Source organism: Mercenaria mercenaria, chromosome 16 (assembly GCF_021730395.1).
Source record: "Mercenaria mercenaria strain notata chromosome 16, MADL_Memer_1, whole genome shotgun sequence".
Lineage (NCBI taxonomy): Eukaryota > Metazoa > Mollusca > Bivalvia > Venerida > Veneridae > Mercenaria > Mercenaria mercenaria.
Genome location: NC_069376.1, coordinates 2,457,232 through 2,474,382, shown reverse-complemented (window position 1 = coordinate 2,474,382; position 17,151 = coordinate 2,457,232). Strand labels below are relative to the sequence as shown.

Genomic DNA, 17,151 nt, shown 5'->3' with positions numbered 1-17,151 from the left:
ACGCGGCGAATAGGAAATGACGTCACCATGACACCGGCTTTCCTGTACAATGTTTAACATGTTTCAAGTTTGTAAAACAAAGAGCGGATCCAGAATTTTGTGTTGGGGTGGGAGCGCAACCAGAGGGGTCCGGGGACATGCCCCCAGAAAATTTTGAAAATAATGGATCCTTCTGGTACATTCTGGGCGTTGTAAAGAACTTTATTTGGTATTTTAAAAGGACAGGTTTTGTGACAAAATCAAACCAAATAACAGGCTAATTACTGAAGTACGAAGACGCAAGCTATTGTGCAATATCTTCATCTACTATTGGAGTCATTAAACACTCGAGTGACAGCTCCATTTTCCTCAGTTTTGCTAAGGTTCACTCTCTAGCATTGAAATAGTCGAGCGCGCTATCTCCTTTGACAGCTCTTGTTTATAAAAATGTCATATATAAGCGATACTTAAAAAAAAAGCTTGGATGTGTCACGAAAAGTTTAATCGATTATGCTTGTTTTAGCTTAACACAATGGCGCTAGTTTGGATCTTTCACATTCTTTGTCCTGAAAAAAAAATTGTGTTCAGAATAAATAAAATAATTATAATTATGGATCTTCTTGTGCGTTTATGTTGGTATATATAGAGTGACATTGAGTGACATTGAGACTTCTGGCAAATATGAGAATCACGTTGTGTTTAACTAAGAGCGACTTTCAAGTTTTGAAAAATTAAATTAAATCTTTGACATAGTCTACTTGCTTGTTTGCTTACTTGGGGATTGCGCCGTTTTTCAACATAACAAGCACACTACCCAGTGATCAGTACCGCGTATTGTTGATTTGGTTATAATGGTTACATTCTACCAATTCAGTTCCTTCTTTATTTCATATTAACAATATAGTATTCAGACGTCAGTTTCAGCGCTTTAGAGCGTTTCAGTGATATGAAAACCATATAATGGTCATTTAGTACGACAAGTCTTCTTTTCAATCTTTCAAAAATAGAAAAAATATTTACATGTTATGTTACATAATTATATAAAAATATTCTGTTCTGAGAAAGATCGCTTCTAAAAATGCCCCCAAGAAAACAGCCGTTTAGCAATTATGTGTATGTAGAAATTTTTCACAAAGAGTAAATTTTAATCCAGGAAATTCACAATGAAAATGGTCTAGATTTTTTTCAAATCATTAAGCAATAAAACTAAGGCCAAAATATAACTTGTCACCTCCTCATATCACTCATTATACCAAATTTCATCCATTGCATGGAACTACATTTGTGACTACTTCACTGAGTAGTCACTTCCGGTTTGGTGTAATCCGTCTTAATAGTAATAACATGAAAGCTTCCCACTGATATATTAATTTTGTTCCGGATTGCACTGTGACAAGATTTAGCTTACCAAAAGGTTCCTTCTAGCGCACATAAAATATTCTTCAAAGTTTAAGGGATATTGTTTTAGCATAATGTTACAAATGTTTAATAATGCAATGAGAAAAATATGTGCTGTCATTATTGGTGCAAACTTAATTAAGAACTAATCTAAGTATTAACAGTTTTATCATAACCCAAAATTGTTTTTTTAATATAAGCAAGTGCAGTACATATTCTGCTATTTGGAAGCATTTGTCTTGCAGTCTGTGTTCCGGATATTTTCATCACGCGACTACACCAGCGAGTACCTGCACACTTAACACAAAGAAATTTAATACATGCATTTACGATTCGAAAAACAAATCAAGAAGAGTAAAAAAAGTACGCAAAAGAAAGCACCTGCAAATCCGAAACGTTAGAAGCTAAACAAATCACGTGACCAGGGACAATTTCATTACGTAAATTTTTTTTGGGCGGGAGTCTATTTTTAGATGATGCATATTCATATTCATTTCATTAATCTCGATTCTTTACTATAATATATTCAATTGAGGAGTTACATGATTTAAACTTTATTATTGTGTCTTGTTGTTCTGTTATTTTAGTAGTTGTATTGCACTATAAAGACTGAAATAAAGATTGATTATGCGTAAACACATATTGGTCTAGAGGCTATTTGTAATGAATATGCATGAGTCCAAGATGGCGGCGCCCTACGGGAAATCGGATTCCTTTGATGATACCCTTGCATCCATTACATGCTCAGTCAAGTGTGACATGTTCACCATAAGTGTTCCTTCTCTTGAGAAGGAACAATAATCTGGTTCTGTTTGAAATCAAATGTGTGTTGTTTAGGTCTTCCGTTTATTCACACATTCGTAGAATCGACTTTTATTACATGTTTGACGCCGCGGGAGTGTAATAAAGCCATTAATGATAATACACTAGTGTAATAAAGCTTTGACGTCGACGTCATTTATAGTAAAGGCGACGTCGGTCAAATTGTCCTGTTTATACAAGAAAGGTTAACATGTGATAAAAAGAATATTACATTTGTGACTTTCCATATTGAATTTATTAAACTCGTTGAAAAAAAATGATAAAATGCTCGGCAAACCTCGCATTTTATAATTCTATTCAACTCGTTTAATAAATTCAATATGAAAAGACACTCATGTAATATCCTCTATATGTTGCATGAAATTCATTTTAGGTATGTAGCTCTCAATTAAGAAAACTTCTAACATTTCAGAAATTTACTGACGTTTTTAACCAACATCAATGAGGACCCTTAGAATCATACACAGATTTTCAAAAGAAATCTCCAAAAACCCTTGGATCCGTTACGTATCCCTGTAGGATTTGTGTTAAATTCGAGTTTACGTATTATTTGGTTAATGAAAGTCTGATATGTCATGCTAATAAAGAAAGAAAATGAAGTCCACGCACATACATTTAGACGGAGTGACCCTTTACTATAGAGCGTGTAGTTCCATAAGCATACATTCCTAGAAGCACAGTGTTGTGTATTTACTGTGTCTAATCTAAACCTAAAGATTGAAAGCAATTTCTAAAGATCTTTTAGTTAATCTAGCTAGTCGAAATGTTGGTCGAACGTGTGGCATACGCCCGTGATCTTACCGATTGACCTCGTTTTCCTCCATTTGAATGTTACAAACACTTCCAGGAACGGCTTTTTACGGAAGCATTTAATTGACTGAAGACATCTTCAGAGTGCATGTGTTAATCCTTACCATGCTGGACACGATTAATTCTTCCTTTGTAACCACTGTAGATCCATGCAGTCTAATCATGATCTGCACTGTTCGCTATTTAGTTATCTTTTTGGTAAGCACCGCATTTAACAACTAATGGTACTATCCAGTTTGGAAGGTAGACGGGTTCATTACGCAAATTTAGCATGGTCAAGTTTAAGACCTTTAAGTGTGGGTGTTAATCGTATGTGCGTGTTTTAAGTCACATACATGTAAGTGATTAAAAGAAATGACTCGTAACATTCGATATATGACTTAGTCATTTGAAAAACGTAGGAAAGACATTTAATTCATTTTTTGTCTATGTCTCTAGAACGATTCCATAGATTTTGACACTTTGCAGACAGCGCTATTTATAGAACTACTGTTCATTTCATTAGACGCTGGCTGCAGCGTAAGTCAGTGTGTTGGTGTAGTCCTAGATGAGAGAAAATATCAATAAAATATTAATTTAAACGGCATAAAAGTAATCAAAGGTATGTAGATTCCTTTCAGATTCGTCTAATTCTTCTTTTTATGTCAGTATTAGGAAAATACAGGTTCTTGCTTTGGATAAATCCGTGTCGATAAAATGTCGGCTGCTTCAGATTAAATAGATAACAACTCAAACAACTGTTATTTTTACTTTTTTTATTTTCTTGATTATGCTTTTGGTTTACTCTGAATTATTTTAACTTGATTGTGATGAAAAGCTTCGAGCTGATTAGAACCACTCTCGAATCCGCAGTGCTGGTGTCATAAGAGAGCATATGGTCGTGGCCCCAGTGGGATTTGAATCCATTACCCCTGGTACAATGTTCTGCATCCAACATGTGCTGAAGATACGGGAGGCACAGTTTTAATAACTGTTCGTCCGTGTGTCCGTCCGTCATATTTTCTTTCGTACTTAACTCCAACAGTTAAAGTTAAAGTGAAGCAACATGTATCTTGCAACACATCTTTTTTCTTTTTCCATTCATTTGAAATGAAGTTATTTCATTTTATTTTAACATGTTTAAAGTTAAGCCTACTTTTATTATTTCGACAGGCATTTACAAGGATATGTGTCAAACACAAATGACATCATACTTGTTGCATCATTTATATCCGTGGCTTTTTTGTTCTTTTGATCCGTGTGCAGGTTGAATGCTCTCTAACAATTTTATTTGATGTAGGCTACTTCTCACATACTTTCACTTCAGATGTATGAGAAAAATTTTCCAGCGTCAGTATAAATGAGCCATGCCATGAGAAAACCAACACAGTGGGTTTGCGACCAGCATGGATCCAGACCAGCCTGCGCATCTGCCTATTGTAATTAGAGAAACCGTTAGCGAACAGCATGGATCCTGACCTGACTACGCGGATGCAAATCCACTATGTTGGTTTTCTCATGGCATGGCTGAAATGACTTGTCAGTTAATAATTAAAACTATTGTCCGAAGTACATTCAATATGTGTTTTATTAAATGATGTCAGAAGTTAATTTTCAGTTTTAATTTTATACTTCTGACTTTTTCAGCAAGTTTTTTTTTTCAGTGGTGAGGGTCCAACTGTACCCTTACACGGACAAATATTTGTCTTTATACACGATTTGATGTGCATTTTTGTGGATATTAGGCGTTTACCAGTAGAAGTAGAAGTTTTTGTTTAACAGGCTGAAAAAGAACAGTACCGACCAGCAATGGGGACCGGGGTCATAAACCCCCTCTTACACACCCCGCCTTTTGAAAATTCTTAAAATCAGCGCTTTATTTCCTGCATTCTGGGCTATTTTAGGTGCATTTAAGAAAACCTTTTCCCCTGCAGTTTCATATTATAGTATACCCCTTAATTTCACATTTGTATGCGCTCACTGTTAAATTTTGGAAAAATGATAAAATTGATTTTCTTAGAGGTAAAATTCCTTGTTTCTTGGAGATAATTAACATCGATATAAATAACATTGGGGTCTTATAAAGCAGAATCCAGATACACTTTGAATGCTATCATAATGTTGCAGAGCCCGCCCGCTTAGCTCAGCAGGGAGAGCATTTGTCTTCGGATCGCAAGGTCGCGAGTTCGATCCCCGGGTTGGGTGTATGTTCTCCGTGTCAATTTGACACATTGTGTCTGAAATCATTCGTCCTCCACCTTTGATAATTCATGTGGGGAGGTTTGCAGTTACTTGCGGAGAACAGGTTTGTGCTGATAGAGAATCCAGGATCACTGGTTAGGTTACATTGTAACTGCCCGCCGTTACATGACTGAAATACTGAAAATAAAAACGGGGTAAATCCAAAACAAACATAATGCTGACTTTTTAAAACATTTTCTTCTTCTCTTCTATCATTTTTAGAATATGGAAATAAATGGTTTTTCGGTCAATAGAATACATCTATCTACCTTTTTATTGTCAGTAGTATGCACTTAGCTACCTCTGAAGCGGTCATTGATTACAACTATACTGGCAATGAAAATGACTTTTGACACTCTTGACCGAAACAAATTCAAACCAAATCAATTAAAGTTTGATTAAAATTGATCTTTTATCAAGTTCTACGATATGCAGCACCGCCGTGCGTGATGTTACTTCATTTCAGTTGATCAATTTATTTTCGAGGCAAAACATTTTTAACTTTTAAGTAAATACTTAGACACTTTATTGTCTGCAACCTACATTTCTTCAAGTTCCTCACGGGAGAAATAGGGCATTACAATGAAAGAATGGACTATAACTTGTTTCTCACATAGATCCAGTGGGATAAATGGCCTTAATTCATTTATAAATTAGGGGTCAATAGTCATTTACGAACATAATAAGAAGTCAATCGCTAATTTTGTTAGGTCGCTTTCGTTCAGTATTAATCAAAACAGATTACGGCATTCATAATGATTATGTTGTGACGGACTATGTTGGCTTGAATTTTTATACTGAAATGTTTGACGTCTGTTTCCCTATATTTCAGAGCTGAAAGACGATTTGGCTACCTTCTACAAAACAAGATACAGTACAATACCACTGTCACCGCTAGTCGAGGGACATGACACTCCACTTGTAGATTTTTACATTTTGCCTGAAATGAATTTCATTGAAAAGCAGGACAAAAAGCCAGCTGGGAAAGAGACTAAAACGCCTGTCAAATCGTTGTCGGAAGTATTCCAGTCTGAAAACAGTTGTGAAATGTATTTAACCGCTGATGCTGGATTTGGAAAAACTGCATTTTCAAAATACCTTGCTGTCACGTGGTGCCAGGCTCATCGTCCCGAAATGAAATACAAAAAGTACTTCTCAGAAGATTCGATAACTGCCATGCGTGATTTTGAGTTTTTGTTTCTTGTGTTATTACGGGATTCTTCTGATGATTGTAGTATTGATGATTTGATAATGAATCAAATTATACAAAATTTGGCACAGTCTTCAAAAATGACATTAGAATCTATACAGGGAATTCTGCGCCGAGAACGATTTTTAATTATTTTGGATGCTCTAGATGAATGGGTCCATCCTGAAAAGAAATGTAAAAAAGAGCCAAAAACAATCCCTCATCGTAATGCTCGTGAAAAATGTGTAATCCTTACAACAACAAGACCTTGGAAATTAGGTGTGTTAAATCTTAAAAATAGTGAAATAGATAAGAAAGTGGAACTAGTAAAACTAACCTCCGAGTCAGCACAGACATTAGAGGAAAGAGCGATTTCAAAAATAAAGAATCTCGATGTTGCTGAAGCTAAAATCCTGGCCGAACAATTAAATAAAAAAATCAAAGAAAATAAACTCGAGGAAATGGAATCCGTCCCCCTTCTTTCGATGTATCTCATTAGTTTATGGTGTGAAGACATTCCACTAGGACAGTCAAAGTGTGGACTATATGCAAGCATTATTGAACTCCTGCTGTCAAGAACTTTAAGCAAACATCCGGAAATGGAACCAACGGGCGAACCCTCCCAGAGTGATATCCCACAATGCTTCAGTGAACATGAACATTGTAATCAATACTGCACGTATCTGAAAGCTTTAGGTAAATTGGCATATGAAACTTTATTCAGTGAAACAAAGGAGAACACTCTTGTTTTTTACAAGGCAGTGGCAGAGAAGTATCTCTCACCAAATGATTTGAAATTAAGTCTAAACTCGGGAATATTAACACAAAGTACAGAAAAGACACTACTCAAACAAATTACTAAAGTTTCGTTTTCGCACAAAACAATACAAGAATTTTTGTGTGCATTGTACATTAGCTGTCAAAATGAAAATGGTGTCAAAAAAATTGTTCTAAACAAATGCAAAAGTTTGCAAAGTATTCTTGACATGTCGACAGTGCTTGTTTTTATCAACGGAATGGTGAATACAGAAATCATTTCTTCAATATCACAGGAATTTCTTTCTGTTATCAGTGAAGATAAGACAACGAGCGAATACAGATCCACGACTGCCGAGTACTGTGAACCTCTGAAAGACATACAAGACATGTACATTTCTTGTATGAAAGAAAACACGAGCGATAAGGAACTCAAACTTTTCTGTCAAGATTTTTTCTTTAAAAATAGTTATGATCGTAAAGAAGAAAAATACTTTGCATATTTAGCACGGCTCGCGGTACAAAATAAAAACAACATGGCGTCAATAAATATCGACTCATTCGACCGTGATCGTAGTTTACGTGAAATTATTGATTGTTGTGAATTGCACGAACTGTTCCAGATCAATAAAATAGTCTACTGCGGTAAAGTAGAAAACGCACAGCTTCGTGTACTGTTGGACAAGTCGCCGAAATGTGTCAATGTTAGATCGTTTGATGAAACTCATGGTTCTTGGAGCCGTGAAATGTTGGAAACATTACAGAATAATTCTCTGTTACAAGCAATTTTTATCGACGAGTTCAAGATGAGCCACGATGTACTGAATGACTTTCTGAATTATATTATAAACAGAAAAACAATGACGGAGATTGAATTGTGGGACTTAGACTGTACCGAGCACGGGGATTCGTGTACTTTCAGTTTAGATTTTAGTCAGCATTCAGATCTAAGGGTGTTACAATTGCTCGAGATACCTGAAGTGTCACAATTGAAAGTTAATAGTCAAGTGAAACACGTGGAGTTGTGGTGTATCAATCTAGGTGAAATGTCGCTGCCTCCTGAAATGGCGAATATTGAAAGTGTTTATTTGGAGCGTGTAAACATGTCTGCTTCAACATTGCGTGATCTCGTTAAGGTAGTGGAGAAATTTTCACACAAAGTCACAGTAACAATAGAGTGGTGTGAGATAGAACCGGAAACAGAGTTTGAACACGTTAAACAATATATACACTTATCTCAGAATTTCCGAGTTACGGAGGATGAACGTCGGGAGGATGAAATGTGGGAGGATGAACGGTGGGTGTTTGAGTTTGAAACAAAAGTTGAAAGTTAAGTTACTAAATAAACTCAGACTGATAGTGTAAATATTTTATAAACATTCCATTTAAAATATGTTACACATATTGGACACATGACATATGACATATATTTGTGTATATAAATACACGCGTGTTAAAATAGATTATATCGACAAAAATTCTTGGAAGTGGAGGAAAAAATGGATGTTCCTATATATAAGGATTTATATACAAGTAAGTTATTTTATTTGCTTTTATTTATTATATTCTAAACTTGATTTAATATTTTAACAGTTTAATAGTTTTATAGAATTAAACCCCGTCATGTAAAAAAGGGCCATTTTTGTGAAAAATGTTTCTTTTAGAACAGAATTCCTTCATCGAGCTATGCCATCAAATTGACCATAGTTATTATTTTACATCTTGAGAAATGGGGTATATTTAAAGTTTTATAAGCCCCCAACCCACTCCACTCCCGCACCATACCGGGCCTGCATCTACTAGTCGGACCGTCTGTCTGTCTGTCCGTCTCTTTCCGGTAAAGAATAAAAGAAAACTACACTCTGTTTACCATGTATAACTAAAAACAGTTTGGTCAACAGACGTCAGACTTCATAGGATGATTGTCTATGGTCAGTTAATGACCCCCGTCATTTCAAGGGTCAAAAGGTCAAAGGTCAAGGTCACAATGACCTGGAGACTGAAGACGGTTTTTGATCGATAACTGAAAAATACTTTGATCTACAGAAGTCAGACTAAATAGGATGATAGCTTGTGGTCAGTAAATAACCCCTATTGTATAAAAGGTCAATAGGTCAAAGGTCAAGGTAGCAGTGACCTTGAGACTGAACATGTTTTCCCATTGACCCGATGTTTACAAAACAGTCTCAATTGAGTTTGAAAAATATTTTAACCTAAAAGGCGTCAAACTTCTAAGGATAATTGCTTGAGTTCAGAAGATGACCCCTGTTGTTTCACCGGTCAATAGGTCAAAGGTCAAGGTCACAGTGACCTATAGACTGAAAAAGTATCATGATTAATAACCGGAAAAATTTTTAACCTGCATGCACCAAACTTTATAGGATGATTGCCTGTGGTCAGAAGATGACCCCTCTAGTTTTAAGGATCAGTAGGTCAAAGGTCAAGGTCACAGTCATCTTGAGACTGAGAACGTATCCTGACTAACAACTGAAAAAAGAATTCATCCTTTATCTGCCAAACTTTATAGGATGATTGTCTATGGTCAAAAGATGACCCCTATAGTTTTTAAGGGTTGATAGGTCAAAGGTCAAGGTCACAGTCATTGTGAAACTGAAAACGTACCCTGGTTAATGACTGAAAAAGATGTTTACCTACTTGCGCCATACTTTATAGGATGAGTGCCTGTGGTCAGATGATGACCCCTGTAGTTTTATAGGCCAGTAGGTCAAAGGTCAAGGTCGCAGTGGCCTTAAGACTGAAAACGTATCCTGATTAATAACTGAAAGAGATTTTAACCTTCATGCGACAAACTTTATAGGATGATTGCCTGTGGTCAGAAGATGACCCCTCTAGTTTTAAGGATCAGTAGGTCAAAGGTCAAGGTCACCGTCATCTTGAGACTGAGAACGTATCCTGACTAATAACTGAAAAAAGAATTTAACCTTCATCCGCCAAACTTTATAGGATGATTGCCTATGGTCAAAAGATGACCCCTATAGTTTTTAAGGGTTGATAGGTCAAAGGTCAAGGTCACAGTCATTGTGAAACTGAAAACGTACCCTGGTTAATAACTGAAAAAGATGTTTACCTACATGCGCCAAACTTTATAGGATGAGTGCCTGTGGTCAGATGATGACCCCTGTAGTTTTATAGGCCAGTAGGTCAAAGGTCAAGGTCGCAGTGGCCTTAAGACTGAAAACGTATCCTGATTAATAACTGAAAGAGATTTTAACCTTCATGCGACCAACTTTATAGGATAATTGCCTTTGGTCAGAAAATGATCCCTGTGGTTTTACCGGCCAATAGGTCAAAGGTCAAGATCTCAGACATCTTGAGACTGGAAACGTATCCTAATTAATAACTGAAAAGGATTTTAACCTACATGCGCCAAACTTTATAGGATGAGTGCCTTTGGTCAGTAGATGACCCGTGTGGATTTAAGGGTCAATAGGTTAAAGGTATAAGTCGCAGTCATCTTAGACTGAAAACGTATCCTGATAACTAAAAAAGATTTTAACCTACATGCGACAGATTTTATAGGATGATTGCCAGTGGTGAGAAAAGGACCCCTGTAGTTTTATATGTCAATAGGACAATGGTCAAGGTCGAAGTGACCTTAAGACTGAAAACGTATCCTGATTAATTTCTAAAAAAGATTTTAACCTTCATGCGAAAAACTTTATAGGATGATTGCCTTAAGGTCAGAAGATGACCCCAGTGATTTTACTGGTCAATAGGTCAAAGGTCAAGGTCGCAGACATCTTGAGACTGAAAACGTATCCTAATTAGTAACTGAAAAAGTTTTTAACCTACATGCGCCAAATTTTAAAGGATGAGTGCCTCTGTTCAGTAGATGACCCGTGTGTATTTAAGGCTCAGTAGGTCAAAGGTATAGGTCGCAGTCAACTTAGCAGAAAACGTATCCTGATCAATAAATGAGAAAGATTTTATAGAATTATTGCCAGTGGTCAGAAGATGACCCCTGTTGTATAAAGGGTTAATAGACCAATAATCACAATTGCAATGACCTAGAGACTGAAAAAGGTTTCACGTTGGTTACTATTACATTCTTTGGCCTACAGGCGTCAAACTTGATAGGATGACTGCATGTGGACAGTAAAAGATCCCTTTTGTTTTAAGGTCCAATAGGCCAAAGGTCAAGGTCGCAGTGACCATGAAACTGAAAATGTTTTCACATTTGTAACTGCAAAAAGACTGACCTACAGACGTCAGACTTCATAGGATGATGGCATGTATACATTAAATGGCACCTGTTGTATTAAGGGTTAAAAGGTCCAAGGTCAAGGTCACAGTGACTGAAAACGGTTTCACATCGATAACTAAAAAAACTTCGGCCTACAGAATTCAGACTTCATAGGATGATTGCCTGTGGTCAGTAAATGACCTCAGTCGTTTTAAATATCAATTGATCAAAGGTCAAGGGCGCAGTGACCTTGACACTGAAAATAGTTTCCCATTGATAACTGAGCCGGTGTTTACAAGACATTCTCAGTCTCAGCTGAGTCTTAAACACTATAACCAATAGGTGTCAAATTTCAAAGAATAATTGCCTGTGGTCAGAAGATGATACCTCTTGTTTACCATTTTAGGGTCAATAGGTCAAAGGTCAAGGCCGCAATTATTTTGAGACTTTATTAGATGATTGCCTGTGATCTGGGGATGACCTCTATTTTATAACAGGTTAATAGGTCAAAGATCATAATTGCAGTGACATTGAGACTGAAAACGGTTTCACATTGAATATCTAGTGGTAGGGTATAACATTGATTACTTTAAAACACTTTGGCTTACCGGCGTCAAACTTAACAGAGTGAGTGCATGTGGACAGCAAAAATACCCCTGTTGTTTAAAGATACAATAGGTCAAAGGTCAAGGTCGCAGTGACAATGAATCAGAAAATGAGTTCACATTTATAACTGTAAAAGACTGGCCTACAGTAGTAGGATGATTGCATGTATACATTAAATTGCCCCTGTTGTTTTAAGGATCAGTGGGTTAAAGGTCAAGGTCACCTTGAGCCGAAAAACGGTTTCACATCGATAACTGACACACTTCTGCTATCAGACGTCAGACTTCATATGATGATTGCCTATGGTCAGTAAATGACCCTGTTGTTTTAAGGGTCAATAGGTCAAAGGTCAAGGTCGCATTGATGCTGAGACTGAAAACGATAATGACATTGATAAATAAACAAATCTTTAACCTTCATGTGTCAAACTAAGAAGGATGGCTGCTTGTGGTCAGTTAATGAGCCCTGATGTTCTAAGGGTCAGAGGCCAAAGGTCAAGACCGAAGTGACATTGAGACTGAACGCGGTCTCACATTGATAACTGTAAAAGACAAGCCTACATGCGTCAACTTTTTTTTTAATTATTGCATGTTGAAGTAAATGAACCCTGTTGTTTTGAAGGTAAATATGTTTGTATCAAAAGGTCAAATGTCAAATTCACAGTCATCTTGGCACTTATATCGATGGTTAACACTTTGGCCTATAGGCTTCAAATATCTTAGGATAATTGTTTGTGGTCAGTAGATGACCCGTTTCACACCTGTTGTTTGGAATCAGTAAGTCAAAGGACAAAGGTCAGGCAGTCACGGGATATGTGTTTCATGCGTATTTGATAAACACATCTTGACATTTTAGCATAATTATTTTAATTAAGGAAATGATGAAAGACGGCCATTTTTTCATGATGGGTAACAATATAAATTTATTCTATTCATAAGCAAAACATAGATTGGCTGTTAAGAATTGAGGCTCGTCACATTACAGGGAACAGTTTCTGTACATATAGTTTAGTTATGTAAGCTTGACTTCCGTCGGCGTCGGTCTCAACACCACGCACCACAGAAGTTTTGCATATATGCAGGTTTCTCTTAAGACTAAGACAAATGCTTTTAAACTCCCCACACACATTTTGCATCAACAACTGACCTCACAGGACAGGTTGCATGTTATGTCCAGTTTTATTTTGTCAAAATTATGTCTGATAATGTCCCCTTTTCAGTTATAATTTGTTGTTAAGTATTTCATATTTTCAGGATTCTCAAAAACGACATTGTCACCTCAACTGCTTTCAAACTTTACACATGCCATGCAGTTTTTTGACCCCACAAGTTGATCGCACAGTTCAAGTTTCGTGACTGGCTTACCTTTTTCAGTAGTATGCCTCTTTTTGAAAACGAGTGAATACTTGACATTTTGCATTAAGTTTATACCAATAAAATAATTAATAGTTCTTTGTTGCATATATAGTTTCCGGACGCATCAGACTTATTTTATATACTTTCTAGATTTTCGCACAGTCGTCGACACATGTACAAATGTGCATTCATATAATTGCTAAAAAACGAGAAGGAAAAGTGGTTTTGAATACTGTGCAGCCCTTATATTGCCGCATTTTATATAACTTGTCCGCAGAATAAACCCTCTAATTTCGGCACGTGTTTTGATATAAGGCAGTTTTATATAAAATTTAATAAAGTGAGAATTTCCACAAATGACAAACTGTGTAAAACAAATGAATGGCTCAAAATACAAGAAATAGGAGTTAAGCAATGACACCAAGGTCACGTGACTAAGCCACGTGATGAAATCGCTCATTTGCGCGAGGAGCATTAGGAAATATTTACTTTTACTTCCATTTTACAAGCAGCTTTGACACAAACTTGAAAAGCATATAAACAAAGCGTAAAATCATCCTCAGACATTTCTCTTTAAAATTAAACATCATTAAATTAAAGCTTATATCTGCCATGAAAATGACCTTTACAAGGCGGCGAAATGGCAGTATAGAATACATTCGAGTGGGCAACGGAGGCATATCCGGCGGATTACACCCATCGCACACTTGAACAAGGAATATAAGAGTTTTTAAACCGCATAATTATTTACACAAGAGGAAGATCATTGATGAAAATGAAAGACGCATTTACATGCGGCAATTAAAAGTATATATTTTTCGTCGATTTTCCCGTAAGTCAAAAGATAATTCCCGGATGTAAACAGTTCACATAGGCGATTGCGAGCTGTAATTCCGAGATTTCGGTCTCTAAGATTATTTTACCGTAATTGTATGCTTCGGTTTACAAACCTTAATTAAGCATATTAAATAATCTTGCCACAGAGTCGTTAAATAATTCCTTTTTCGATTTCTTACGGTCATAAATCATAGCAATTTATATCCAGAAATAGATATCTGCGCATGCCCCGAGGTTATCTGTGCTATTTTATTTAATTGTATAAGTGTTGTCGATTTCCGATCGAATTCTTTGTAAACTGTGTCAGTTTTAACAATATTCACTGCTTCAGCTTTGATAACAAATTTATTTGAACACCAAAAAATATGTTTTTTTCTGGATGAAAAGGTGTTTCAAAGAGAAAAATGGACATTCAGTTAAAAGTAAACCAAACTTGTTTGATTTCTGAGGAGTAAACTTAGATCATTGTTATCGAGCCCGCTTGCGGTGAGCTCGATATAGTCGTCACTTTCGGTGTACGTGCGTCCGTCCGTCCGATTTTATCCGGACCATAACTTTGACATGCATGGACCAATCTTGTTTATATTTGGCATGAATGTTTACCTCAATGAGAAGGCGTGTCATGCGCAAACCCCATGTTCCTATCTCAAAGGTCATTGTCACAGTTGGAGGTCAAAAGTCAAATTGAAGCTTATCCGGAGCATTTTTTTTTTTTTGCATGGTGGGATTTTGACGGCATGAATGTTCACCTTTATGAGTATCATGCGCAAGAACCAGGTCCTTAGGTCAAAGGTCAAGGTCACATTTAGAGGCCAAATGTAAGATACAAGAATGATATTGTCTGGAGCATGTCTTCTTCATGCATTAGTGGATTTTGATGTAACTTGACACACATGTTCAACACTATGAGGCAATCTTGTTGTTAGAATTACTTCCCTTCGTTTTTACTATAAACAGCTTATATTGTGAAAAATTAAGACCACATTTCTCTGGTACAACATGCATGTTACATCCATTTTTGTGTGTGTTTTGACCTACCTCTACCTGGTAAAGAGTTTTATGTGGACTTATATATATAGTTTTTATCATTTGTCAAAAAATATATATATGCAAATACAGGTGCTAGTGTAAATCAGTTCTGACACCGCCAAATAATACAATAAATAGTTCTTTAGACAGCTGCAGGCTTGACACTCTGCCCGTGGGCATGCCGAAAGTAAAAAATCACCTGCAACAATTGGTGCTTAAACAAGATTTAGCTGACCAAAACGTTCCTTCTGGCGCATTTGCAAGATTTGTCTTTTACGAATCTGATTTTAGCAACATCGTCATGTAAATAACACAAGCGGGAGCACCTGCATATGATATACAGTATGTTTCACATATTCTTTTACAAAGCTCAAGAAAAGTGTCTAAACAGGTTAAAGCCCGCCCGCTTATCTCAGTAGGTAGAACGTCGGTCTACGAATCGCGGTGTCCTGAGTTCGATCCTCGGGTTGGGCTTGTGTTCTCCGTGACTATTTGATAAACGACACTGTTTCTGAAATCATTAGTCCTCCACCTCTGACAATTCATGTGGGGAAGTTGGCAGTTACTTGAGGATAACAGTTTATACTGGTACTGAATCAAGCAACACTGGTTAGGTTAACTGCCCGTCTTTACATGACTGAAATACTGTTGAAAACTGATTCATAAAGGAGTCTATTTTTAGGTCATACATATTCATTAATATAATCTCTATTGTACACTATCAAATATCAATGCGCAAATTAGTACTCTATACGAATTATTGATACTTGTCAGTCTGCTGTTAATAACATACATTTCACAGTAGATCTACGTAAAGACGTACAAACACACATCGATATAAAGACTATTTGTAATAAATATGCATGAGTACACCCTACTGGTATTCGGAGGCCTTTGACGGTACCATTGTATCCATTACCTACTCCCACAAATCAAACGGTATATATATAGGTTTAATATGACATATGCACTACAGAGAGCATTCGCTTCATATTGACATTTCAAAATGTGTTTGTAAATCAAACATTTTAATTCTAAAACTACCCGTTCCCTGATACGATATACATGTACGTGCATTTTAAACATGAAAGTGAAGTTGAAATTATGTCAACTTTGTACTCGACGTAACCGTGAATCAGGTCTTACACAATTTTGGTAAAAAGAAAGTCAACTCTGATTTAAACCCAAAAAATGAAAAAATGGTATGTAAAACGGCCCATTAAAACGTTACCCCCCTACTAGCAAGTTCAAATTTGGTAAAAACGCTAACTTTTATGAGATTTTTTTCATTTTCAGCCGTTTACATCTTGTCTCTGTGGGTCAATTATCTGGAAATAAGGGGACGTGCCTAGGTTTGCATTTAAAAGGCTTTTTTGCTTATAAATTTTTAGTGTCCAACAACCGGCTGTAATATCTAAAAGTCCCTGATCAAACTGGGCTTGAGTATCCCTTCCTGTTCAGGCTGGGAAGGGAAACCACTTACCTTTTTACTTAAGCGTGTTCCCGGGAAAAGGGTTAGTGTTTGGCCTGGAATACATGTATACTTTTGTTGTTTGGTTTTGATAAAATTTTGGTTTTTCAAATTATTGGCCGTACAGAGATCTTTTTTGTTTAAAAACAAATTGGTTTTTCACAAAAGAATACTTTGAAAACAAAACTTTTTTGTTTTTTTTCGAACATTTTGTTAATTTTTTTTTTTTCCCCAAGTTTTTACTTTTTATTTGTTTATAAAAAAAATTTGTTTCTTGCATTCCGCTTTCTGCATTAAATCTTTAAAAAGCGAATAATTTTCCCCAGGCAAATCAACCCTAATTCAAATTTTTAAAAAACCCCATTTACTTCCTTTTTGAAACCAAACAAACCGCATACAACATTCGAATTCAAGAAATTTGTTTTTTTTTAAAATTGTCAAGATTTTTGACAAATACATATCCGTTTGGAATAAA

At 36.2% G+C, this 17,151-nt stretch overlaps 1 protein-coding gene across 1 annotated transcript in view; it reads left to right on the top strand.

Moving 5' to 3' along the window:
• Window positions 1–8,508, top strand: part of LOC123540065 (uncharacterized) — a 42,489-nt gene extending 33,981 nt beyond the window's left edge. Inside the window, exons 4-5 of the mRNA XM_053527465.1 lie at window positions 6,062–7,642; window positions 7,811–8,508. Of these exons, the coding sequence (XP_053383440.1) occupies window positions 6,062–7,642; window positions 7,811–8,508 (2,279 nt within the window). The remainder of the gene's footprint in view (window positions 1–6,061; window positions 7,643–7,810) is intronic.
• Window positions 8,509–17,151: the final 8,643 nt, after the last annotated feature.